The sequence below is a fragment of the Tachyglossus aculeatus genome, chromosome 2 (assembly GCF_015852505.1).
Source record: "Tachyglossus aculeatus isolate mTacAcu1 chromosome 2, mTacAcu1.pri, whole genome shotgun sequence".
In the NCBI taxonomy this organism is placed as follows: domain Eukaryota; kingdom Metazoa; phylum Chordata; class Mammalia; order Monotremata; family Tachyglossidae; genus Tachyglossus; species Tachyglossus aculeatus.
Genome location: NC_052067.1, coordinates 22,064,207 through 22,091,350, shown reverse-complemented (window position 1 = coordinate 22,091,350; position 27,144 = coordinate 22,064,207). Strand labels below are relative to the sequence as shown.

General features: G+C 40.3%; 1 protein-coding gene across 3 annotated transcripts in view; it reads right to left on the bottom strand.

The window, feature by feature from the left end:
- Positions 1-27,144, bottom strand: part of TOPAZ1 (testis and ovary specific PAZ domain containing 1) — a 73,152-nt gene that overhangs the window by 35,829 nt on the left and 10,179 nt on the right. For all 3 annotated transcript variants that reach the window (XM_038771058.1, XM_038771066.1, XM_038771076.1), the window contains exons 3-12: positions 24,478-24,548; positions 21,607-21,734; positions 19,232-19,296; positions 17,749-17,888; positions 12,160-12,245; positions 8,396-8,521; positions 5,463-5,526; positions 2,512-2,663; positions 2,234-2,326; positions 1,215-1,330 (exon numbers count right to left, since the gene is read on the bottom strand). In XM_038771058.1, coding sequence (XP_038626986.1) covers positions 1,215-1,330; positions 2,234-2,326; positions 2,512-2,663; positions 5,463-5,526; positions 8,396-8,521; positions 12,160-12,245; positions 17,749-17,888; positions 19,232-19,296; positions 21,607-21,734; positions 24,478-24,548 — 1,041 coding nt within the window. The remainder of the gene's footprint in view (positions 1-1,214; positions 1,331-2,233; positions 2,327-2,511; positions 2,664-5,462; positions 5,527-8,395; positions 8,522-12,159; positions 12,246-17,748; positions 17,889-19,231; positions 19,297-21,606; positions 21,735-24,477; positions 24,549-27,144) is intronic.

Genomic DNA, 27,144 nt, shown 5'->3' with positions numbered 1-27,144 from the left:
CACTGTACTAAGCGCTTGGGAAGTACAAGTTGGCAACATATAGAGACGGTCCCTACCCAACAGTGGGTTCACAGTCTAGAAGGGGGAGACAGAAAACAAAACAAAACATATTAACAAAATAAAATAAATAGAATAAATATGTACAAGTAAAATAGAGTAATAAATATGTACAAACATACATACATATATACAGGTGCTGTGAGGAGGGGAAGGAGGTAAGGCAGGGGTGATGGGGAGGGGGAGGAAGGGGAGAGGAAGGAGGGGGCTCAGTCTGGGAAGGCCTCCTGGAGGAGGTGAGCTCTCAGTAGGGCTTTGAAGGGAGGAAGAGAACTAGCTTGGCGGATGTGCAGAGGGAGGGCATTCCAGGCCAGGGGGAGGATATGGGCCAGGGGTTGACGGCGGGACAGGTGAGTATGAGGCACAGTGAGGAGGTTAGCAGTAGAGGAGCAGAGGGTGCGGGCTGGGCTGGAGAAGGAAAGAAGGGAGGTGAGGTAGGAGGGGGCGAGGTGATGGACAGCCTTGAAGCTGCGAATGAGGAGTTTTTGTCATTTACAACTGAGTTCAAGATGGTGGGCTGCAGTATGGTGAATGCATGTGATGCAGTCACATGGGGTAAATATTCCCCCATAGGGATCTCCCTTTAAGTCCTGGAATTACAGTTCCTTGTATTCGTAGAGATAAATTTGCATGAACAATTGCATTCTGCCTGATGGGCACAACTTCACGCACTCTTTGCAGTTCCAAGATCCAAAATGCATTAGGGATACTGGATTCCTGGGTACTGGCTTAAGCTCAACTGGTGGTCTGGGCAAATTCTGCTTATCAGAGTTCTAAATTTGTTGCCACTGCTGACTCTCGGAGGGTGAGGGATGGTAGATGTGGAAGGACTGGGGAGCAGAGAGGAGACATTGTGTTGCCTTGCATTTGCTATCGTACCTTTTTTGGGAGAGATGTGGGGGGACTACAATGAGAGAAAAACTGAAGTGCATGCACCACTCACTAATGGATACTCTCAGTGTCCAAAATAATACGAAAGGCTGTGTAAGCATGTATGACAGTGAATATGTATATAACGGGGTAGGGGAAGGGGAGGACAAAGGGGATAGTGGGGTAAATGTGCGAATATGTAATAGGGGAAAACTGTAGGTAAAATTTCAGCTTCCATATCTGTACAAGTACACAAACACACACACAAACTTACAAAGCGCTCTCACCTCGATTTCATTTCCAATATAGCATTTATATGCTGTTTGGAGGCTTGCAATTGGTGTAAAACACTGATAACGTAGTTAAAGTTTTCAGAATCAAGAACCATTCCCGCTTCAATAAGCTGTAAAGGAAAGGAAAAAATATGTTTATAATACAAGGCATATAAATGTTTTCCAAAGCAAATTTCTGTTAATGCTGTATATGAAAGAGAGATGAGGGAAGATAAAATGATGGAAGGGAATAAAAAGACTACTAATATGTACACCTGAGACAGTCTATTTTTCATGCCCCTGGGCAGGGAGGAGGAGGAGGTGAAGCCTATTTGCCACTCAAATTTTGTCTCTCTCTCCTGTCCCTTTTATTTTCCCCAATAACCAAGATGATCTACTACTTTTCTGATATGCCCTGAGATCTATCAATTTCCCCCACTATCTCAGGTCTAGTTTTTAAAAAATTAATTCTTATCCAAATTCAAAATACAATACTCAGGGTGAGGGCATTTCTTAAGATCTAATGTGGTCCATAAGGTATTCCTGAAGGCAAAGCTAGGGATACAGAGGAGAAAACATTTTGGATGCATGGATGGGTCAGTTCTAAACACTAGGCTGGATTTTAAGGATGGCAACAATTGCGTGGATTCTCTAAGCAACCTGAATTTCGGGTTTGTCCCAGTAATGCATTTCTTGTATGGTGCAGAAACAGATATCTTACTCCTATCTTTTGCTTCCCAGCCTTCAAATGCTTAAAGAGAGTTTTTTCTTTAACATGAAGGCAGGCAGAATGAGAAACAAAATTGCTGGTCCATATCTAGAGGATGCCTTTTCTTATCTGCTTTCATTAGGTCAAGGTTATTTAAACAGAGCAAGGGGTTTTCTCAAAGGAGAATACTGTGACATCCAATGGGAAGTAAAGGTATACTCAAGTGTAAAAATAAAATAGAAGTTAGAGTTTACAAAATAAGTAGGAAAACAACGACTTGCAATATCACAAAAGAGGAAAAAGAAAAAGTGAGTTACAGACATACCTTATGAAGGGTATCAACTAAAGAAGGTATAGCATATTTCAAATTCATAGATGCCACATATTCAAAAACTTTCAGAAATATCTTTATAGCCGGCTGGAAAACAAAGAGATATGCTTTATTTCTGCTTTAATATCGTCACCATTGTAGTATATTTTAACGTTCTCTAATTTTAATATACTCTTCAATAACACTTTTCCACTTAGCAAAAAAGATGAGTCATGCAATAACAAAATATTATGAAAAAGATAGATCTTTCAAAATCTTTCAGTGTCACTTACCAACATTTTAATCATTATGCTGATGTTCACTACCTGAAATAGCTTTTTCAAAAAACCATGGTCGAGTAAGTAAAGCAGAAGATCATTTAGCACTTGTAAATCAAAATATATTCCAGGAGGACACTCTCCATAGAAATCCACAAATATGTTTACTAAAAATTAAAACAGATCAAATTAATTTGATTTTCAGATGTAACATCTTGAATTATTTACCTTGGACATCTTAAAACAAAGTACAAAGCTAAAATCCTGAAAAATTATGATTCCTACGTGTGAACTGGTGGAGATGCAGTATGACCAGCAGAGCACATGACTGGGAGTAGTAGTCGTAATAGTATTTAGTGCTCTAAACCTGCCTCTGCCATTTGCCTGCTGTGTGATCTTGGACAAGTCACTGAACTTCTCCGTGCCTCAGTTTCCTCATCTGTAAAACAGGGATTGTATCTACTTTTCTGCTGGACATATAGTAAGAATTTAAATACTACAATTATCATCTGCTGTGTGACCTTGGACAAGTCACTTCACCTCTCTGAGCCTCAGTTACCTCATCTGTAAAATGGGGTTTGAGACTGTGAGCCCCATGTGGGACAAGGACTCTGTCCAACCCAATTTGCTTGTATCCGCCCCAGTTCTTACTACAGTGCCTGGCACATAGTAAGCGTTTAACAAATACCACTAATATTATTACTATTGTTATTAGTGAAAGGTACTAATTGACAGTCCGGGATTTTAAAGCCTCCAATGTGTTCGTGGCATTAATGTCTGTGGTGTGGGGGATGTCAAACAGTGATCCCATTTCAGTTATCAAATAGGAGGCATATATTTCTTAATTCTGATCTAATACCATCAAATGGGGCAGGAGAACACAAAATTTCCCAGTCTTGCTGCAGAAAAACTGCCAGTCAGCTTTCCAGCATGACAGATTAACTAACCTCCCTGGGGTTCCCTCTAACCATTCTGGAAGTTCGGGGTTTTTAAAATGGTATTTATTATGCACTTACTATGTGTCAGGCACTGTACTAAGCATTGGTTTAGAAACAAGCTAATCAAGTTGGACATAATCCCTGTCCATATGGGGCTCACAGTCTTAATACCTATTTTATAGATGAGGTAATTAAGGCTCAGAGAAGGGAAGTGACTTGTCCAAGGTCACACAGCAGACAATAATTGTAGTATTTAAATTCTTACTCTACGCCAAGCAGAAGAGTAGATACCATCTAATTATATTAGAACCAGTCCTTGTTCCACATTGGTTTTACAATCTAATCTAAACGAAGTGACTTGTCCACGGTCACAAAGCAGACAGGTGGAGGAGCCAGGATTAGAATCCAGGTTCTTCCTACTCTCAGACCCGTTTTCTATCCAATGGTCTCAGGTGACCCTTAAATGTCCTGAAGAAGTCTATCTTGGGAAGGCTAAGCTGTGGTGAAGGGATGAGAGGAGGGAATGACTGAGAACTATCTGAGAACGCTTCAAAATCAAAGTGGAGAAGGGCCTTCGGAACCATCGGAAAGGATCAAGTCAGGGTGATGCAGAGGGAAGTGGGAGAAGAGGAAAGTGAGTGCTTTGAGGGGAGGCCTCCTGGAAGGTATGTGCCTTCAGTAAGGCTTTGAATGGGGGCGGTGGTTCTCCATCCTCCCATTTAACAGATGCCGGTAGTGGTAACACGGGCCCTTTCATGGCTGGCGGGGGTGGGATTGGGATGGTGTCCAGCGATCATGCAGATGTAAAAAAGAGGATGGAGGGAAAGCAGAGAGGGCTCTCTCTGAGAGTACAGGCCTCCACAACAAGCCCTCATTTAATTAGAAAGAAGGGTTGGTGGAGGCGGCCCACTGAATCTCTAGTTACGGTTAACAGTGACGGGGGTGTCACCGCCCCTAATCAGCCAATAAATCCCTCAATAAATATTGATTGAGTTCTTAGTGTGTACTAAGCGCTTGGGAGATTGGCGTAAGCACTTTGAGGGTAGGTTCTTCCAAATGCTTAGTACGATGCTCTGCATGCAGTGGCTTGACACCAGTCCACAAGTTTTGTTTTGTTGTCTGTCTCCCCCTTCTAGACTCTGAGTCGTTGTTGGGTAGGGACCGTCTCTGTATGTTGCCAACCTGTGCTTCCCAAGCGCTTAGTACAGTGCTCTGCACACAGTAAGTGCTCAATAAATACGATTGAATGAATGAATGAATGAATGAATCTTGGCTCCTTTGGGATTCTCTGAGAGAGATGTGAATCGCTGTTTAATCCTGGTCTTTGGTTTAAGCCATGAAACAGCAAATCAGGATTGGAGTGGGGTCGTTTATACTTTTCTAGTGAGGCAAGTCACTTTGCTTTTCCATGGCCCCAGTTCTGGCTTGTAATATGTACTTGCTAAAATCCCTGTGTTCTCACTGGGACCATCAATCCTGGTGAGACAACAGAAACAAACACTCCTGTGCAAGGCATTATGTATTAGGATTCTTTTTCCCTCAGCCCCGATGTCAGATATGGCTGGATATATGGAGCTTATTGGCCTTGTACTAATTTCAGATTGGGTCAGGTCTAGATTCTGCGCCAAAAATTATAGTTTTGAGGTACCATGAGACTATAACTGGTGTTATGGATCATTGCTCTTGGCAGAATCAACTGGTGGCCTAGTTTCAGCAACTTCAAACACCCAATCAATCAATCAATCAATCAATCGTATTTATTGAGCGCTTACTATGTGCAGAGCACTGTGGACTGCAGCTTTCAGAAACGTAGAAGTTACACCTAAGAGCCCAAACTGCTCCTACATTACATTCCCTATAAGAGAGATTTCACAACAGATTCAATTCTTCGCCTTTCTCCTGGGAATTTTTGCCTCTCCTGTACTTGAGGAAAATATTCATTTTATATAAAAAAAGCCTTACTGCATCTAAACAGACCTACAAGTGACTGCAATAACTGTACCTGGAATAAAATTTAGTGTTGCATACCTGCTCGTCGTAGTAAGCATGGCTCATTTATATTTACATATTTCTTCAGTATTTCCATGCAAACCTACAGAAGACGAAGATGAGTTAAAATTCTCTTTAATAGTTCATGAAAATAAATTCTGTATTACAGGTGAGACCTTTAGTACTTGAATGTCTAATATTTCTGTGTGATAAGAGCTTGATAATGAAGTTGTTCTGTTGTCAAGTGGCACTTCTAGTGGGAGAAAAATAAATAGATAAGACTGAAGTGCAAAACTGATTCACCTTACAGAAAACACGGCAGACAGTTTAAAAACAAAAACACATATATTCAATGTCTGGAGATGACATCAGGGGGTACATGAACATGAGAAAAAATATTTATAAGATATTTCAGTTAGGCAAAGTTAAGGGAAGAAGAAAGCCTCTGGACAAGGTAAGCTGTAAGGACAAAGTAAAATTCAATAATATTGGGAAGAAACAAGACAGAAAAGACTGACTGCCTCTAGTCTGGTAAGAGTTCTATGAAATGGCTCTTGTCCTGGACTGACTGAGAAGCTGTGTGACCTCCTGGAAAGAGCACGGGTTTGGGAGTCAAGGGACCTGGGTTCTAATCCTGCCTCTACCTGTTGTGTAACCTAGGGAAGTCATGTATTATCTCTGGGCCTCAGTTTCCTCATCTGTAAAATGGGAATTCCTATTTAGAGTGTGAAGCAGCGTGGCTCAATGGAAAGAGCATGGGCTTTGGAGTCAGAGGTCGTGGGTTCATATCCTAGCTCCGCCAATTGTCAGCTGTGTGACTTTGGGCAAGTCACTTAACTTCTCTGTGCCTCAGTGACCTCATCTGTAAAATGGGGATTAAGACTGGGAGCCCCCCGTGGGACAACCTGATCACCTTGTAACCTCCACCTCCCCAGCACTTAGAACAGTACTTTGCACATAGAAAGCACTTAATAAATGCCATTAAAAAAAAAAGAACACCATGCAAGGACTGTGTCTGACCTGATTATCTTGTATCTGTCCCACTGCTCGCACTTAGGTGTTTAACAAATATTATTATTATTATTATTAACATTACATTTTCGCTTTCTTCATCCACTTCTCCCCAGCTTGAATGCTCAGCTCTTCCCAAACTAACCTTTTTATTTGAATTCACTCTCAATCCCTCACATTACTTATTGATTAGCTGTAAAATTATCAATTGTACTGATTGGAGAAATTGTATTTGTTAAATGCTTACTACATGCCAAGCACCATACTAAGTTCAAGGGTAGATACAAGCTAATCAGGTTAGACACGGTCCATGTCCCACATTGGGTTCACAGTCTTAATCCCCATTTTACAGATGAGATAGCCGAGGCCCAGAGAAGTGAAGTGACTTGCCTAAGGTCACACAGCAGACCTGTGGTGGAGCAGGGATTAGAACCCAGGTCCTCTGATTTCCAGGGCTGTGCTCTACCCACTAGAAAATGCTGCTCCTCATGCCTTTGTCAAGGTATGTTACATACAGTTTGACAACTATATATATATATGTATAGTATATACATATAGAACCCATATACTATATGTATAGTATATACATACTACACATGTATAGTATATACATATAGAACCCATATACTATATGTATAGTATATACATACTATATATGTATAGTATAAACACATATATATGTGTGTGTATATATATATGTAGATATCTAATAATAATAATGATGGCATTTGTTACATGGTCATTCTGTGCCAAGCACTGTTCTGAGCCCTGGGGTAGATATGGGGTAATCAGGTAACTACATGGGGTTCACAGTCTTCATCCCCATTTTACAGATGAGGTAACTGAGGCACAGAGAAGTTAAGTGGCTTGCCCAAGGTCACACAGCAGACAAGTGTCAGAGCCAGCATTAGAACCCACGTCCTCTGACTCCCAAGCCTGTGCTCTTTCCACTAAACCATGCTGCTTCTCATATAGAATCTACAATCATATTTATATTGATGCCTGTTTACTTGTTTTGATGTCTGTCTCTCCACCTCTAGCTAAGCCCGTTGTGGGCAGGGATTGTCTTTATTACCATATTGTATTTTCCAAGTGCTTAGTACAGTGCTCTGCACACAGTAAGGGCTCAATTAATAGAATTGAATGAATGCATGAATGAACCTTAGAGGATGTATAAATATATCAGTCAGTGGCAGAAACCAGAATACAATCTGCATCTATGTATCTAAAACTTTACCCACAAGCTCAGGAAAGTTATGATAACAGTCTTACGAATTTACTGGGTTTGGTACAAATTGCTGGGTTAAAGGTGAAGGGTACAAGAGTCTCAAATCAAATGATAGCAACATTGTAAAATTTAACAATTCTTTGGTTCTTACATTTCTAAAATTTTCTCTAATTTACGATGAAATAATTCTTTTAAACTCATATTTGAAGAGGGTGACACTAAATTTCAAAATTTTAAGCTGGCTTATAACAATGGAAAAATAAGGATCCAATAAGATTACTCAACAGTTTCTCTAAAAAAATGCCTCCTTCTACAATTTTGAATATTTCTTTCATTTGCATTTTTGCTTTACCTGCATCCTCACATATATTTTTTATTTCAAATTATCGAGCACAAGTGGATAAAGCATTTGAACCACATAATCCACCTGTCTCCATGTTCTGTCACCTGTCTACATGTTTTGTTTTGTTGTCTGTCTCCCCCCCTAGACTGTGAGCCCGTTGTTAGGTAGGGACTGTCTCTATAATGTTGCCTACTTGTACTTCCCAAGTGCCTAGTACAGTGCTCTGCACACAGTAAACGCTCAATATGATTGAATGAATGAATGAATGAATGAATGAATAATCGGTACCACAGAACAATATGAACTTTCCAGAAGAGAGTGGCTGAAAGTGCCTTAGCCAAATGGGCATAGCTTACCACAGCCCGACTTCAATCATTTGCACATTTTTACCTTTTCATCTCCTTGTTCAGGAACATGGCCAAATTTACATTGTAAACGCTCACAGCCACGCAGTGTATTGAAATAAAATTTGCAATATCCAGGGGGTAATGCAGTCAACCCTAAGGACTTCTGAAACTTGAAGAAAATAAAAGTTTCATAAATAAAGTTTAGTGTCCTTTTCATTTCATAGTTTATGAGGAACACATTGATTTTACAATGACAAATCAAACTTCACTTTTGTCCAAAGTGAGAAAACTAAAAAGATTGGCAACTACTCTTCTCATTAAGGAGAAAAAAATCATGTTATTAATTTACAATTTTAAAACAAACGAAAAAAAAGCGAGACTATTTCTAAAACAGGGATACCAATAAGCTTATCTCACATGTCTTTGGAAAGAAGCAAAATAATTAGGGATGTTGTAAAATTAGTAGGTGAAAACGAAACAAAGCATCTGAAAGGTGATAGAAATGAAGAAAATACTCCTCACTTGGCAAAGATAGATTTAACATATTTCGGAAGGAAGCAGCATTTCTTTCAGGGATCATATTGAGGTTTTGCATTTGAAGAACTACCACCCACTCCATGGTCACTCTGAAAAGTGAGGGGAAGGAGCAAGGCCTAGTGGATAAAGCACGGGCTTGGGAATCAGAAGGATCTGTGTTCTAATCCTGCCTCTGCCACTTGTCTGCTCTGTAATAATAATGTTGGTATTTGTTAAGCGCTTACTATGTGCAAAGCACTGTTCTAAGCGCTGGGGGGATACAAGGTGATCAGGTTGTCCCATGTGGGGCTCACAGTCTTCAGGTAAAGTAGCGAGGTGAGGTAGGAGGAGGTAAGGTGGTAGAGCGCTTTAATTGTTTGATCATATTATTTACGTTACATGTAATAATCTCTTGTTCACTAATTGCAAACAGGAATTCAGATTCAGTCTAATTAGAGGTACATGAGCGGCAAACTGTAGTTCTCATTTTAAGGTTGGGATTAAGTACTGAGAAGCAGGAGAGGCAGCATATCCTTATGGAAAGAGGATAGACCTGGGTTCTAATCCCAGATCTTCCCATTACTTGTTGTGTGACCTTGGGCAAGTCACTTAACTGCTCTGTGCCTCAGTTTCCTCAATTCTAAAATGAGGATTAAATCTTAATCCCTCCTATTTAGACTGTGAGTCCCAAGAGGGACAGGGACTGTGTCCAGTCTGATTAATTTGTATCTACCCCAGTGCTTGGAACAGTGCTTGACACCTAGTAAGTGGTTAATGAATACCATAAAAAAATAACACTTTAAGGGGATGAAAAATTATTGGTTCATCCTATAAAAAAACCATTGCAGTACTGATTCATTAGCTTTTATATACATTTTACTAGCAGTAGTGGTATTAAGAGAAGCAGCGTGGCTCAGTGCAGGCTTTGGAATCAGAGGTCATGGGTTCAAATCCCAGCTCTGCCAATTGTCAGCTGTGAGACTTTGGGCAAGTCACTTAACTTCTCGGGGCCTCAGTTCCCTCATCTGTAAAATGGGGAATAAGACTGTGAGCCCCCGTGGGACAACCTGATCACCTTGTAACCTCCCCAGTGCTTAGAACAGTGCCTTGCACATAGTAAGCGCTTAATAAATGCCATTCTTCTTCTTCTTCTTCTTATTATTATTATTATAAGAGCTTGCCATAGGCAAAGCACTGTGCTACATGCTGTTTAGCAATGGTCCTAAATGTGTTACTAACTCATTTAAGCCTTTATGTCCAAAAACAACAGAGAGCTCCTATCTTAGCATTTTTACAATAAAAATGTTTGCTAATCAATTGAAAAGCACCTCTGGATACAAGCACCATTCAACCAGTGAACTCAAAATTCTGTCTGTAGTTTTTTTCTATTATTTTACTTTGCTCACAACAAACACCCTTTGAGGAAGGGGTGGGGGTGTATGCTATTATCCCATCCAATAGAGAAGAACCCTGAAAATCAGAGAGACGGAATGATTTCTTCAGAATGACAACTGGTCAGCAGGGCAGCCAGCTCTAGCACTCCCGTCTCTGTATTCACAGATTGTTATGCTCTCTACTGATCCAGTGATTTCCAACTATTTCCTAAGGCGATATATCACCACCTAATTTTTTTTAAATGATATTTGTTAAGCACTTTCTATATGCCAGATGCTTTTCTAAGCGCTGTGATAGACAAAAGATAATCTAGTCGGACCCAGGTCCTGTCCCACAGAGTTCACAGTCTCAACCCCCATTTCACAGATGAAGTAACTGGAGCCCAGAAAAGTTCATTCTATCGTATTTATTAAAACGCTTACTGTGTGCAGAGCACTGTACTAAGCACTTATGATTTATCCAAGGTCACACAGCAGACAGGTGGCAGAGCTGGGATTAGAACCCAGGTTTTTTCCTAGGTCACACTACTTTTCAAATCGTGGAATTGCTTTCATTTTGAAAAAGTCAATTACATTTTGGCCCATTTTGCTTCAAATGTGTTAAATTAGATGCAACTTTTTAGTAGAAGCAGCATGGCCTAGTGGGAAGAGTATGGGCCTGGGAGAGAACCCGGGTTCTAGTTCTGGCTCTGCCGCGTGTCAGCTTTGTGACCTTGGGCAAGTCACTTCACTTCTCTTTGCCTCAATTACCTCATCTGTAAAATGGGGATTGAGACTGTGAGCCCCATGTGGGACCAGGACTGTGTCCATCCTGATTATCTTGTATCTACCCCAGCATTCAGCACAGTGCCTGCACCATGGTAACTTGTGACCTTGGGCAATCATTCCACTTCTCTGTGTCTTGGTTAACTCATCTGCAAAATGGGGATTAAGACTGTGTGCCCCATGTGGGACAGGGACCATGTCCAATCTGATTAGTTTGTACCTACCCTAGCTTTTAGAGCAGTATTTGACACATAGTAAGCGCTTAACAAATAACATGAAGAAAAAAACCCTCCTCCAATGGTTGTCTATTTTCCTGCATATCAAACAGAAACATCTTAACATCAGCTTTAAGACACTCAATCAGTTTTCTCCCTCCCCCTTACCTTGGTGATCTCCTACTACATCCTAATCTGCACACTTCGCTCCTCTAACGCCAAACTACTCTCTGTATCCCACTCTCATCCATCTCGCTTCCGATCTCTTGCCCATATCCTCCCTCCCTCTTCATAACTACCAGGTCCCGCCTTCATAATCCTCCTAAAATCAAATCTCCTCCACAAATCTCCTCCTAAGCAATCATTTCCCCTACCTGCCCTCCCTCCTGCATTACCTAGGCACTTAGCTGTGTACCCAGCCCTGCAGCACTGAATATCTATTTTCCCTAATTTATTTTAATGTCTGTCTCCCCACTGACTGTAAGCTCCTCCTGGACTGGGTACACATCTACCAACTCTCCTGTATTGTACTTTCCCAAGGGCTTAATAAAGTGTTGTGCAAACAGTAGGTGCTCAATCACACAGTGGGTGTTCAATAAATACTTGATTGATCCCTTCTAGGGAAAAGAATCATTGTGGCATCTTCTGCCATTAGCATTCCACCCCTAACAGCCTCTCCCTTACTGCCCCCAACTCAAGTGAGTGGCAAAAGCACACTCTCCTTGCCCAGTTCACTCAGAGAGACCTTCTGAACCAGGAAAAGAGTACTAACTATAAAGAAACCAAATCACTTGAATCTTTAGAAGTTTTAAAATTTAAACCAAATTTTACCCTATGTTAAAAAAACAGTATTGACCTCCAAATTATATTTTTAAACACTCCAAATCCATACTCTAGTTAAGAGCTGAAGAACTTACTATTGCAGATCTCTCTCTTTGAAATATTTCACGGCTTTCAGAATTTGGCAATATCAGGAAGGGGTGTTCCTCTGGAAATCTGAAATCTGGAAGTGATCATAAAACTGGTCACTCAGTACAGTCGATCATGTTTCTATTTGTTCCCTTAATATCCATAGTGCTTAAGCCTTATTTAATTATTTTAAATTCTAATGGGCAGGATTTGTTAAAATTATTTTTCTCTTTTGTAAAAATACATCTGAAATGCATGCTTGGAAAAATTTGGGCTGAACTTCTAAACAACCCTAGATTCCTGGGATTGGAAATGACTTCCAGTCAATTGGCTAATGGGATGGAGGGCGGAGGGGACAGAAAGGGGCAGAACAGGAGTGGAGAAGAGCTCCAGAGGCCATTTGCAAATTAACAGCCTCCAAACATCTCTCTGAGTCACATCTGAATAGCTATCAGGAGAAAGAAAAAACCAAAAATGGGCTAAGAATCCTAAAACAGTTGGTTGCACTGATGGAGGCTGGGCCAATACTGGTCAATAATTTAGTCTGGGGGTTGGGATCAGGAAAGGATTAAATGAAAGGGAGATGGGAAGTTCACAAACTTCAAGGCTGAAGCTAAGGAAAATATGAAGGTGAAGAGATCCATGCCAGCAGATCTAAGGGTCAATGCCAAAATAATCAGTGAGTACATGGCTGAGGTTAAGACAGACTACAGCCACCTTGGGCTAACTATGGAATTTCTGAAACCTTAAAGGCTAGAGAATATTAGAAGCAGCATAGCCTAGAGGAAAGAGCACAGGCCTGGGGCGGGGGGGGGGGCGGGTGTCAGAAGACCTGGGTTCTAATCCTGCTCCACCACTTGTCTTCTGTGTGACCTTCACTTCTATTCTCCATGCCTGAGTTACCTCCTCATCTGTAAAATGGGGAATTAAAACTGTGAGCCCCATGTGAGGCATGGACTGTGTCCAAACTGACTGTCTTATAGCTATCCCAATGCTTACAACAGTGTCTGGCACATAGTAAGTGTTTAACAAATATCATTCAAAAATGTACATATTCGTAAAAAAGAAATAATTTGTTTAATGTTCCTCTGACTTGCTACTGATGCTGTCTTACTACCTAAATGTTCATTGCTGTTAATGCTGAAAGGATTTTTACTAAAGCTATAGTTGGGTAAAAATCACTAGCATGAAACATAGAATTTTCCTTGAAGGCAAGGATAATCATATACTAATTGTATTGTATTCTTCCAAGCACTTAGCACAATGTTTCCACATAAAAGGCACTCAGTACATTCTAGTGATTGATACTGGGATCTGGTACTTTGGGTGGACAAGTCCAAATCTGGGCCATTGAGACCCTCAAGGAGCAGTTATCTTCCCAACCAAAGGGTAGCTAAGTCTAGATAGTGAGGTGTTTTTTGGTTTGTTTGTTTGCTTGTTTTTTGAGGGGGCATGGGAAGAGTGGAGGGAGCTAAAATTCAAGACCTGGAACGATGACAGCATTTACCATGTTATCTCAGAGAACTCTAGCTAAAAAAATGGCTCTGAAAGGGTTCTTGAAGGCTGAGAATTTGGGGTTTAAAATACTCAAGATAGATTTGAATGCAGAAAGTTCTACTTGTACAGATTATGGTTCATATGAGCCCTTTGGGGATGGGGAGGAAAGACAGTGAATTTAGCCTAGAAAACTCAGAAGTATAGGCCAATCATCAAACAAGTGGGTGATTACACATAAAAGGTTATTGGAGTGTGAGCCCACTGTTGGGTAGGGACTGCCTCTATATGTTGCCAACTTGTACTTCCCAAGCGCTTAGTACAGTGCTCTGCACACAGTAAGTGCTCAATAAATACGATTGATTGATTCATAAACACAACCCAAATCCCCCTAAAAGGTAGACTACTTTAACCGTAATTTTGACACAATATAATTTAACACTGCCTTATCTAAAATTTTCCTGCTTCAAAACTGCAGATATTAACTTAAACCTAAAATGGAAAATAATTATTAGGCAAAAACAGAAGAGTGAAAAGGTCTAAAGTTAGTACTTTCAGTCATTTTTATTTTGTCTTGGTGCTTCACACATTCAAATCCTCACTCAAAAGACTGTCCTTGCCAAGGAACTGGACTTCTTTCAAATACCTGAAAAGCAGGACATTTTTACTATATTGTTTAAATATTCTGGGCTTCCACCCCACCACAATGACAATGACAGAGTGATAGTATCTGACTCTGTATGCCTAGGACCTGTCTGCTCAGCTATTACTTGGAAACACTTTAAGGATATGGGCTACTGATTCTGGTAGTGGTAATGCTTTTTTCTGAATCAACAATGAATTTGTGTACCATTAAGCTGGTGATCAAAAGCCACCTTTATTAAAGACAATAGCATAAAAATATGCAATTAAGAGGCACCTTAATTCATACCTGTGCCAAGTGTATAGCAAGTATGGGACTTGTCACACTCTTAGTGGTGCATTTAAGATGACTTTAGCAAGAGTGTGTGTGTGGGGGTGTGTGTGTAAGAGAGTGAAGTGAAGAGAGTGAAGCAAAGACAGAAAGAGGGAGAGATCAAGCACAACTGACAGACCCCGGGTGGCTGTAATCACCAAAATCCTTCCCCTCCATCACTGCTCAGCTGTGAGTTCTGACCATCAACTGGAAGGGAAACAGCAGCACTTTCAACCAGGTTTGACCCTGCACCCACATATATTCAAGGGAAGAGCAAAATAACTGGTGTTATGCAAAGATTTTTCTCTCATTCCTTTTGATGGTCCCAAACATGATTCCTGTTAATAAAAACACAACCAGTTTTTCCACCAAAATTAGGTATGCTATGCTTCTAAATTCTGGCGTGACTGATTAGATTGGCATTAAGTATTATTTTCAAATTCATTCATTCATTCAATCGTATTTATTGAGCGCTTACTGTGTGGAGAGCACTGTTCTAAGCGCTTGAGAAGTACAAGTCGGCAACATATAGAGAGGGCCCCTACCCAACAACGGGCTCACAGTTTAGAAGGGGGAGACAGACAACAATACAAAATATGTAGACAGGTGTCAAAATCGTCAGAACAAATAGAATTATAACTGTAATGCACATCACTAACAAAATAAATGGAACAGTAAATATGTACAAGTAAAATAAATATAAATTTGTACAAATATATACAAGTGCTGTGGGGAGGGGAAGGAGGTAAGGCGGGGGGGATGGGGAGGAGGAAAGGAAAAAGGGGGCTCAGTCTGAGAAGGCCTCCTGGAGGAGGTGAGCTCTCAGTAGGGTTTTGAAGGGAGGATGAGAGCTAGCTTGGCAGATGTGTGGAGGGAGGGCATTCAGGCCAGGGGAAGGACGTGGGCCGGGGGTCGACGGTGGGACAGGCGAGAATGAGGTACAGTGAGGAGGATAGCAGCAGGAATGGAGGGTTTAGGCTGGGATGTAGAAGGAGAGAAGGAAGGTGAGGTAGGAGAGGGCGAGGTGACGGACAGCCTTGAGGCCGAGAGTGAGGAGTTTTTCCTTGATTCATAGGTTGACAGGCAGCCACTGGAGATTTTTGAGGAAGGGAGTAACACGCCCAGAGCATTTCTGAACAAAGATAATCCGGGCAGCAGAGTGAAGTATAGACTGAAGCTGGGAGAGACAGGAGGATGGGAGATCAGAGAGGCGGGTAATGCAGTAATCCAGTCGGGATAGGACGAGAGTAATACAAATGTAATGCAAAAATTGTGGACAGAAAACCACACTATTCATTCATTCATTCAATCGTATTCATTCATTCATTCATTCATATTTATTGAGCGCTTACTGTGTGCAGAGCACTGTACTAAGTACTTGGGAAGTACAAATTGGCAACATATAGAGACGGTCCCTACCCAACAGTGGGCTCACAGTCTAGAAGAGGGAGACAGACAACAAAACAAACGTGGACATGTCTCAATTCACCAGAATAAATAAAAATAAAGCTAGATACACATCATTAACAAAATAAATAGAATAGTAAATATGTACAAGTAAAATAGAGTAATAAATCTGTACAAACATATATGCAGGTGCTGTGGGGAGGGGAAGGAGGTAGGGCAGGGGGGATGGGGAGGGTAGGGACTGTTCCTATATGTTGCCAGCTTGTACTTCCCAAGCCCTTAGTACAGTGCTCTGCACACAGTAAGCGCTCAATAAATACGATTGATTGATTGATTGAGGAGAGGAAAAAGGGGGCTCAGTCTGGGGATCCTGCTCTAATGAAAATGCTACATCCAGCAAAATCACGCTGGTGTCTCATGAATCCAATCTCAAAACCTGCTTCCTGAAAAAGCATTCCTCTTACAGCTTCTTCTTGTAACCGTCTTAAGAGCCTCAATACAATGCTCTCTATGCAGTAAGCACTCAATAAATATGACTGAATTACTGAACAATTAACCACGTTAGAGTATCTGCTTGACAGTCAGATACTATTGTGACATCACATCAAAGAAAACTTTGGCTGTTCTGCCAAGGGGCTACCAACTGAACTTCAGTTTATCCACAAACTTCTTCATATCAATTTTGCATTGATTTTAATTGCTTTCACCATTTTTTACAGTTTTTGAAGTGGAACAGCACTTATGATGTACATACCCCTATCTATAATTCATTTTATATCGGCTTCCCCACTAGATTGTGGCTTAGTGGATAGAGAATGGGCCCGGGAGTCAGAAGGTCCTGGGTTCTAATCCAGACTCCACCACATGTCTGCTGTGTGGCCTCAGTTACCTCATCTGTAAAACGGGGATTAAAAGTGTGAGCCCCATGTGGGACAAGGACTGTGTCCAACCTGATTAACTCGTACCTACCCCAGCGCTTAGAACAGTGCTTGGCACATAGTAAGCACTTAAGTACTATAATTATAATTATTATTATTATTCTAGAGGGCAGGGATCTTGATTACCAATTCTACAGCACTGTATTCTCCGAAGCACTTAGTACAGTGCTCTGCACATAATAAGTGCTCAGTAAACACCTATAGTTCAATCCTACTGATTTTTTTTATGGTACTTGTTAAGTGACAGCTGTATGTCAGGCACTATACCAGGCACTGGTATAGCATACACGCTAATCAGGTTGGACACAGTCCATGTCCCACTTGGGGCTTGTAGTCTAAATCTCCTTTTTTACAGATGAGGTAACTGAGGCCCAGAGAAGTGAAGTAACTTGCCCAAGGTCACACAGCAGATGAGTGGTAGAGCAAGGATTAGAACCCAGGTCTTCTGACTCCACAAGGCCACGCTGCTTCCTAATGCAGATTGACAATGCACGATTTCACGATTACCCCAATCAATACTTTCGGACAGCAATCACAGCATAAAGCAGGGTTCAGGTATATTTTATGAAATCAGAAAACTTCACAAGTAGGGGGAACCACTTCATTAAATCATGACCACTGATTTCAGACTTTGCTCCAGGGAATCTTTTTTTCAAGAATGAAAAGATGTCTGCGCCACACACACACACACACACACACACACACACACACACACACACACACACACACACACTCTTTCTCTCTCTCTCCCCCCTCCCTCCCCACCCAAACAAACAAACAACAAACCACGATTTGGTACCCACCATTTATCCAGGGTTTCAGAATTGTGTCGTCTTGATGAGAATTTAGAGTCATGGAAGATATTGCCAGATTTGGAGGTGTTATATATGGAGATGTTACCTGATGGTCATTAGCCATAATCTCTGCATATTTAACATCTTTGCTAAATTTTAGAAGAAAAATATACATAAGGAAAATAATGTTTTACATTTGTCTCTATGCCAAAATAACTGAATAAACCCATATGCTATCTATATAGGCTACACCAGTTTTTCTCTAGTATTTAATATGGCATCCTGTGACTGATCAAATAATAAAAATGCTTATTACTGTTTTTTGTTCAATTTCAAGGCTGACACAATCTGCGTATTAACCATTAATACTCAAGTCAAATTTGCAAGCTTCCAGTTTTCTAACAAGTTCCTCTCCTAGACTCCATACCCCCTTATAAAATAAAAAAAAAAAAATCAAAACTGATTAGCTATTCCTAAGAATGAACTCCAAATTATACCTTGTTTTTTTTACTCAGTACTTTGGTTTTTCTAAAGTGATTGATACCTAATATCAAAAATTAACACAGTGAGATTAAAGCTTTGACATTTTACCATAAAATCTGTAATTATATTAAAACAGATGTTTCTAAAATATGGGGAATGCTTGTTCATATTAAATCAATATATATATAGAAAGAGCATTGCCTGGGGAGCCAGAGGACCTGGGTTCTATTCCTGGCTCTGCCACTTGTCTATGGTGAGACCTTGGGTAAGTCACAACTTCTCTGTGCCTCCGTTTCCTCAACAGCAAAATGGGCATTCAAAACCTGTCCTCCCTTCCACTTGGACTGTGAGCCCCATAGGGGACAGGGACTGTACTTGTCCTGATTAACTTTTATCTACCCCCAGCTTGCTTAGAACAGTGCTTGACATACATGTCCTTAACAAATATGACATATATGACAATATATGACAATATATATGACAAATATGACATATGTCCTTAACAAATACCATAAAGTGGGGAGATCAGAGATTAATTGGTAAACAACTCCTAGAGGAGGTGTGACTTCAGGAGATCTTTTAAAATGAGAAGAGCAGTGGTCTGCCAGATATGAAGTGGGAGGAAGGTTCCAGGAAGGGGAGGAGAAGGAATGAGCATGAGGGTTGGCAGCAGTTTGCAAGGAACAAAGAGTACAAGCGATAAAATGAGTAGAAGTCTGGAATTTTATCTTCCATGTTCCACAACTGTTAGTTTAAATTCCTTTCTTCCTGCAAACTCTACCTCATATTTATACCCTAGCCAGAGGACCACCAGATCCCATTTTGAAAAACACTGTTTGTTCTACGCCTTATTTCTGAAACTCTCTCTGACACTATCCAATTGAGACCATTAATCCTACAATGAGCAGGACCAAAAATATAATTCTGCCTAAGGTAGATTAGTCGATTTATTTAAATAATGCTATCGCAATAATTTGAAAGTCTCAGTCTTAAGTGTCACAACACAAACCTGTTCTCTTCTTCATGAATACTTTCTTTTTCTTCTTTTATAAACACTCGGCCTGAAAATCTTCCCTGTGAAAATAAGATTGTGTGGTTTTGAACAGATTTACAAATATTACTGAATTCTATATCGATTTCTCATGACCTACATCTAAATCTATTTACAGGATCTATCATTAAAGCTGACAATTGCCTACCTAAACTCTAAATATTTTGGCTCAATGGCCACTTTAGACTCTTGAGGTATGTGGAAAGCCTGTGGCCAGAGGAGGCTGCATCCTACTCCGAAGACTGAAGTGGCCAATCAGCCAAAATAACTGTCTGTCTCTGGTAAAGATTATTATTATTGTTGTTGTTGTTAATAACAATAATAATAATAGCACTTGTTAAGCACTTACTATGAGCCAAGCACTGTAATAAGCACTGGGATAGATGCAAGATAATCAGATCAGACTCAGTCACATGCCACAAGGGGGTCACAGAGTATGGTACAGAAGGAGGACTTAATCCCCATTACAGATGAGGAAACTGAGTCCCAGAGAAGTGAACTGAGTTGCCCAACGTCAGACAGCAGATAAGTGGTGAAGATGGGATTGGAACTCGGGTTCTGATCAATGTGTTCTTCCACTAGGCCACTTGTCTGCTGTGTGATCTTGGACAAGTCAGTTCGCTCCCCGGTTGCTCAGTTACCTCAAATGCAAAACAGGGATTGAGATGGGGAGCCGCATGAGGAACAGGGATAGGGTTCAGCCTGTATCTTGGTTCAGTGCCTGGCTCATACTAAGCACTTAACAAATACCATTAAGAAAACAAACAACCACAAAAAAACTAGTCTCTCAATCCTCCATCCACTTCTCTACTCCAGCCTCAGTGTTTTTATCTTCATGTTGTTCCACACTGGATTGGTTTTTGCAGGGGAATAGCTGGCTGATCACCCGTTGCAGCAACGATCCACAGTGCAAGTCTATTTGATGCTGCTTCCAATAATCACCACAGGGAAGAGAGAGGGAAGCTTGAAAATCTGTAACCCTGCTACTAAATGCGATGATGAGGGGAAAAAAATGCTCTTTAAAAAAAACACCTCAAAAGAACAAAAAACTTCTCTAGCAACAAAAACTACTACACTAGATATTTACCCTGACTAATGGCTGCATAGATCACTGAAGCTGGCAACAGTCCCAAGGCAATCAGATGTTATTGGGTTGCTCTGAGCCTGACTTTTGGCCAACACCTTCTAAACATTTACAGAACTACTATGCCAAAATATAAAGTAAAAGTAAATCTTTTTAGTAACAATATTCAGGCTTCCATTAGAAAAAAAAACTGTGGTCAAGGAATTGAGGAGAAATAGGTAGGCTGCCTCAGAACTACACTTCTCCAAATCACCTTGTAAGCTGGGAAGTGTCCTTTAAATTCAAGTCAGGGTATCCTAGAGATCTCTGGGTTTTCTTTCTGCTTTGCTGCAGAAGTGAACTAATAGTCTTGTGGAAGATCCTTCCACATGCTGTTTATGAGTCCATCCCCTTAGAACAAATCTGCCTGCTTAAGGGATATTGAAGAAGTAATGAGTATGTGTGTGTGTTTACAGAAGCTTGTGGATCTAGGGATATGATGCAATTTGGATTTGGTTTAGCTTTCCCCTCTTCCTGTACTTTACGATTAATTCTTTCTTGGTCTCTATTTGGAGTGTTCTGGGGAGCCTGGAAGCACGGCAAATTTTTCTCAGGTTCTACAGATTTTTCCCCATAGCCCTGAAAGGCCACCTAGGGTTGATTAGTGTGTGGATAATTGCTGCAGTCCTACTATGGCTACTAATAAGATACTCTGAGATATCTTAAAGGTTGTGAAATCATACACAAATAAGGCTGACCACGGTACAGTTTTAAAATGAGTGCTCTTGCAATCCAATGCTGTGCTTGCAATGTGATTTTTAGTATTAGAAGAATAAAAGGAAAAATCATAATACTCTTCCGCTCATTTCAAGCAGTATGTGAAGAAGAGAGAGGTGACAGTATTTGTAGGGAAAGCCGCAGGACCTAGTGGATAGAGCATGGGCCTGGGAACCAGAAGGACCTGGGTTTTAATCTCAGCTCCAGCACTTGTCTGCTGTGTGACTGCGGGCAAGTCACTTCACTTCTCTGTGTCTTAGTTACTTCATCTGTAAAATGGGGATTAAGACTGTGAACCCCATGTACCTGATTTTCTTGCATCTACCCCAGTGCTTAGTACAGTGCCTGGCACATAGTAAATACTTAAATACAATAAAAATTAAAATCCTTAATTTAAAATTCTTAAAAACATAGAATTTAGTATCTCCACTTCTTGAGTAAGATCAAAACAAAACAAAACAAAATAAAACCTTGAAAATTCTTCCTCTGGTACCTTTTCGTACATGTTTGAATCCCTCTGGTATTCATTTGAGTTTTCTGCTTTTTCATCCTCAACCATCTCATTAGGAAGTCCTCTCAAAACAGTTTGTCCAAGTGAAGAATCATACGTTATATTGTTTGCTGAAAAATAATACGCAACTTAAAAGACTTCCATGATAAAATACTACAATCAAATTATATAAAGACAAAAACAATTTCGTGCAAATTAAGAACCTGCTGGTAACAAGCTTCAGTCTTGGGTCAAATTTTTGAAATACGGAAAAATAAATTCCAATGGCACAGCAATTTTTTTCCCATAAGAATTTTGACAGTAAAATAGAGTAATAAATACGTACAAACATATATACATATATACAGCACCTGTATATATGTATATATGTTTGTACGTATTTATTACTCTATTTTATTTGTACATATTTATTCTATTTTATTTTGTTAATGTGTTTTGTTTTGTTCTCTGTCTCCCCCTTCTAGACTGTGAGCCCACTGTTGGGGAAGGACCAACTGTATATGTTGACAACTTGTACTTCCCAAGCGCTTAGTACAATGGTCTGCACAGAGTAAGCACTCAATAAATACGTTTGAATGAATGAATGACAGGAGGTCAGATCTAGGACTTGATAATGAATCAGTACAGTATAATTGAATGGACAATACATAGATTAAAGGCTAATCCTAAATTTAACAGTGTCCCACTGTTTTGCATTAATTTTCCTAGTAGCAGTAATAACATTGCCATCAGCTCTAGAGCACTCCCTCAGCTTGCCCCCTCCTACCCTAACTTTCTGATCTCCCTCTACAGCCCAGCTCACACACTTAATTCCTCTGGTGTCAGTTTGCTCATTATGCCCCGATCTCATCTCTCTCGCCACTGACGCCTTTCTCAAGTTCTTCTTCTGGCCTGGACCTCCCTCCTCCTCTATATATGCCAGAGTACTACTTTCCGCCCCTTCAAAGCCTTATTAATATCACATCTTCTCCAAGGGCCTTCTCCGATTAAGCCCTCTTTTACCTGGCTCCCTGTCTCTTTTGTATCATCTATGTGCTTGGATCTGTGACCTTTGGGCAACTGGTATTCGCCCCACCCTCACCCCCACAGCACTTATGTACATATATTTTAAGTTAATTCAATCATTCAATCGTATTTGAGCGCTTACTGTGTGCAGAACACCGTACTAAGCGCTTGGGAAGTACAAGTTGGCAACATACAGAGACGGTCCCTACCCAAAAACGGGTTCACAGTCTAGAAGGGGGAGAAAGACTGTCTTCCCCTCTAGACTGTAAGCTTGTTGCGGGCAGAGAGCATGTCTACCAACTCTGTTATACTGTACTCCCCCAAGCACTTAGTACAGTGCTATTAAGCACTCAAATACCACTGTTGAGGATGATGACGATAATACTTGACTGCTTCATGACTGTAATGTGCTGGAAAAGTACAACAAAAGAAAGAGATTCACTTCCCTCCCACAAGGAGCTTACAATGTAATGGGGAGAAAGGCATAAAAATACTTCAATAGTGGAGCATTAGTAAGACAAGAAACAGAGAGGGAGTGGATTGACCAAGCCACTACGAATAAATCATACAACTGGAGGTACAATTGAATTTATATATGAAAAAGCATAGAAATGCTGAGGATAGGTATAAAAACCTAATTGCTAGGAGTAGCTGTTGATAGCTGTTGACCTGACAACTCAGGATGTGGGAATTGATCAGGGACAGTTTGCTGGAGGAGGTGGAACTTTAGGAGGGCTCCAAAGATAAGAGGCCTGGGGTCGGCGCAGAATTAGGGCAATGGGGATTTCAAGTTGTAGGAACTGCATGAGTAATAGGCTGGGAGGTGGGTTTAGAAGATGAGTTTGGAAGAAGTGAAGAATGTAAGCTGGGAAGTAATGAGTGAAGACAGTCAATATGTAAGATGGAGAGTTTTGAAGTTGGCGGCATGGAGTTTTTATTTGATGTGCAGGGAGAAAATAGCCATTGGGATATTTGAACAGTGGAGGGAGACATCGCACTGAATCCCATTTTAGGAAGATGATTTGGGCAGATGTGAAATACAGCCTAAGGGGGACAGCAAAATAGAGGTTGAAGACTAAGCAAAGAGCTGACACAGTAGTCCTATTGGGATGTGATAAGTGCCTGAATCAAAGTTGTGTCTGTTTGGGTGGAGAGAAAGGGACAGATCTGAGGAATCATTTGGAAGATGAATTGGCAGTTTGATTGAATATGATGGCTGAAAGACAGTGAGGATGGCGATTTTATTGACAGAGATGGGAAAGATGGGAAGATGGAAAATTAGATCGAGGAGTTTGAATGTGAAATCAACGGTCAAACTGAGTTCTCTGATGCAAAAGAAATAAGGAAAAAATTAGGAAAAAAATTTTATTGGGAAAAAATTTACATGTATGATGGACTGAGTTCTCTGATGCAAAAGAAATAAGGAAAAAATTAGGAAAAAAATTTTGATTAGGAAAAAATTTACATGTATGATGGACTGAATTATAACTGTGCTAAGGCACTTTCAATTTGTAAAACATTTGTGACAATTTTTAGAAATCAAAGAGGAGGAAATTTGAAGTTGGCAGGCTCCAGAGTTCCTTGCCATGGTCCAAATGTATTTAGGGAAAGAACTACAAAAAGATAATATCCTCTGTGATAATCTAGCATTTTTAAAAATAAAGGCTGAAAAGCTTATTTGAATACCAACTCTGAAGTACAGAAACCTCACAGAATAAAAATCTGATGAATATCTGAAAAAAAATCACTGATTAAATTTACATAAGCTTTAATAACAACAAAGAGAATACATTGTTTTGCCTATATCTGAAAAAAGCTAATTTCAGGACTCATCATTTTTACTCTAACCTGTTGGTAATGAAGCTTCAACATTCATTTCTGACTTCACTTTTCCATGTTGCTGAATGAGAAGGTTTTTACTGTAAGGCAAATATATACGTTTGAGAATTTATTCATCAAAATTTCTAACTCACACACTTAGTGATACACATCATAGTTCTATTAGTGTGCATCAGTCAGCAGTGAAAACAGAGTTCATTATAGCCACCCTCTATACTGGGGCTTACTTCACTAACAAATACACATGCTTTTATCTCTTATGCATATTTCCCCATTTAATTCTGCCCAATATTTTTTTTTAACGACAGCATTTACATTTAAAAGTGCTCTAATAGTTGCCAGCCTTGCCGACTCGACAGTCTCATTAGTGAACTGCACCCGATGACCTTTAAATTGGCAGTGTTACAATAAAAAAAATAATTTTGTAACATGGACCACCAAGATACAGCATGGCGATGATACCTGAAAGTTAAAGAACAACAAATGCCATCCTTTGTGGATGACTGCAGATTCAGAGTTAACAGTGCTTGCTACCTAGCAGGCTACCTAAGAGCTTAGGAGCAGCTTTCTCTCTTCAGAGCAACATCACTTAAATACTGAATTTTCAATCAGTCATTCCTAGTCCCACAGCCACAAAACTAATAACCCTATTTTTGCCTCTAAAGCAAAAGGTCTTTGCCACCATGATATATCTGTTCCCAAACTCTCAGCTATGGGTACTGCTCGATCCATATGTAATCTGTCGCAATGATCATCATGGAATCTTTAAATGCTCTAGTGGGAGGAATGCCAAAACGTGGGGGGAAAAAAGTCATTATATGATATGGAATTTGAAAGCCAAGTAGCTTCTGTTTAGGAAAGGTGCCAAACATCAGCTCAATCATCAGTACTATTTTCCTCACCCCATATAAGAGCATTACACCGGGATTCATCCAAGGTCTGAACAATTGCATTTCATTAATTATATTCTCCAGCAGTAGGACTTTGCAGCATAAACTGAAGGTCACTGCAGCATCTGCATCTGAACAGCTGTACAGCAGAGCTAACAATGCAACCAATGTATTACCAAGTAACATCTAAGCCACCGAGACAATTCAATATCATGGTCCCACAAAACAACAACAAAATATCTACATCTCAGCAGCTCTACTGGAACAAGAAAGACCCACAGTCTACAGTCCCTCAAAGTTTTGTAGGCACCCTGCCAGGAACTGCTGTATGCTTATGACTTGTAAACTGTTATGGGCAAGGAAAGTATTTGCTAACTCTGTGTATTGTTCTCTCCTAAGCACTTCATAGAGTGGTCTGCACATAGTAAGTGCTCTCTAAATACCACTGATGATGATGATGACTTCTCTTCAGGAGCACATACAAGAATACCTGCAGAGGATAAAGTCAGTCAATTGGTCAATCTTATTTATTGAGAGCTTACTTTGTGTAAAGCACTTTATGGAGTACTTGTACAATATAACTGACAAATTCCCCGCCCACAATGAGCTTATAGTCTAGAGGAGTACTGTGAAGTACTTCATAGAGTCACCACAGGACTATTAACTAACAATAACCCTGAAGTAAACCAGTTATTTTTCAACCTGCAACTGAGATCTAAGCAAAACCAAAGATTCTCTCCAAAATCTTCAGCACTATAGTCTTCAATCACACATGACTATACATAGCAAAAAACTGTGAGAGGAAAAAAAGGTGAGAGCAATAATGAAATAGTTTGGTCAATATGGAGAATCAAAACTTCATAATAAATGGAAGTTGGGATTGATGCTTATTATTTGCAAGCATTTTTGAGGAACATGGAGGCTCAGCAATTTATGGGTATCAAAAGAGAATTTCCTGTTACCCTTCTGGTCAGATTTAAAAAGTGTCAAAAAACTGATAGATGGAATCAATCAATGGTATTTATAGAAAACCGAAGACTAACTCATGGAAATAACTGCAGGAAATAAATACTCAGGAAGGCATACACTAGGATACAGGGACATTTATAACATAAACCTAAAAGGGCATAAAACAACAAGATGCTGCAGCATGCAACCATGTACCTACATGTAGACAGAGCTTGGAGCTATAGCCTCCAAACAGCATGACATTTTTAAAAGAGCATAGGCCTGGAGTCAGAGGATCTGGGTTCTGTTTAATCCCAGCTCCAACACTCGCCTGCTATATGACCCTGGGCAAGTCACTTAACTGCTCTGAAATTCAGTTTCCTTATCTGTTAAAATGGGGATGAGACACCTGGTCCCCTTCCCCTTAAGCTGTGAGACCCACGTGGGTCAGGGACCCTGTCCAATCTGTTTACCTTGCGTCAATCTACCAACTGAATTTATTGAGTGCTTACTGAGTGCATAACATTGTACAAAGCAGTTGGGAGAATACACCTGAACAGAGTTGGTACACACATTCCCCGCCCACAATGAGCCTACAGTTTGGAGGGGGAGACAGACACTGAAACAAATACATTGTGGATATGTTCACAAGTGCTATGGGTTGAGGGAGAGGTGAATAAACGTGCAAATCCAAGTGCAAAGGTGATGTAGAAGGGAGTGGGAGAAGAGGAATTGAGGGCTGAGTCGGGGAAGGCCTCTTGAAGGACATGTGATTTTAACAAGGCTAATTTAAATAGTTTAACAACTTAATAAAACTGCATCTGCCCCTCTATTCAGT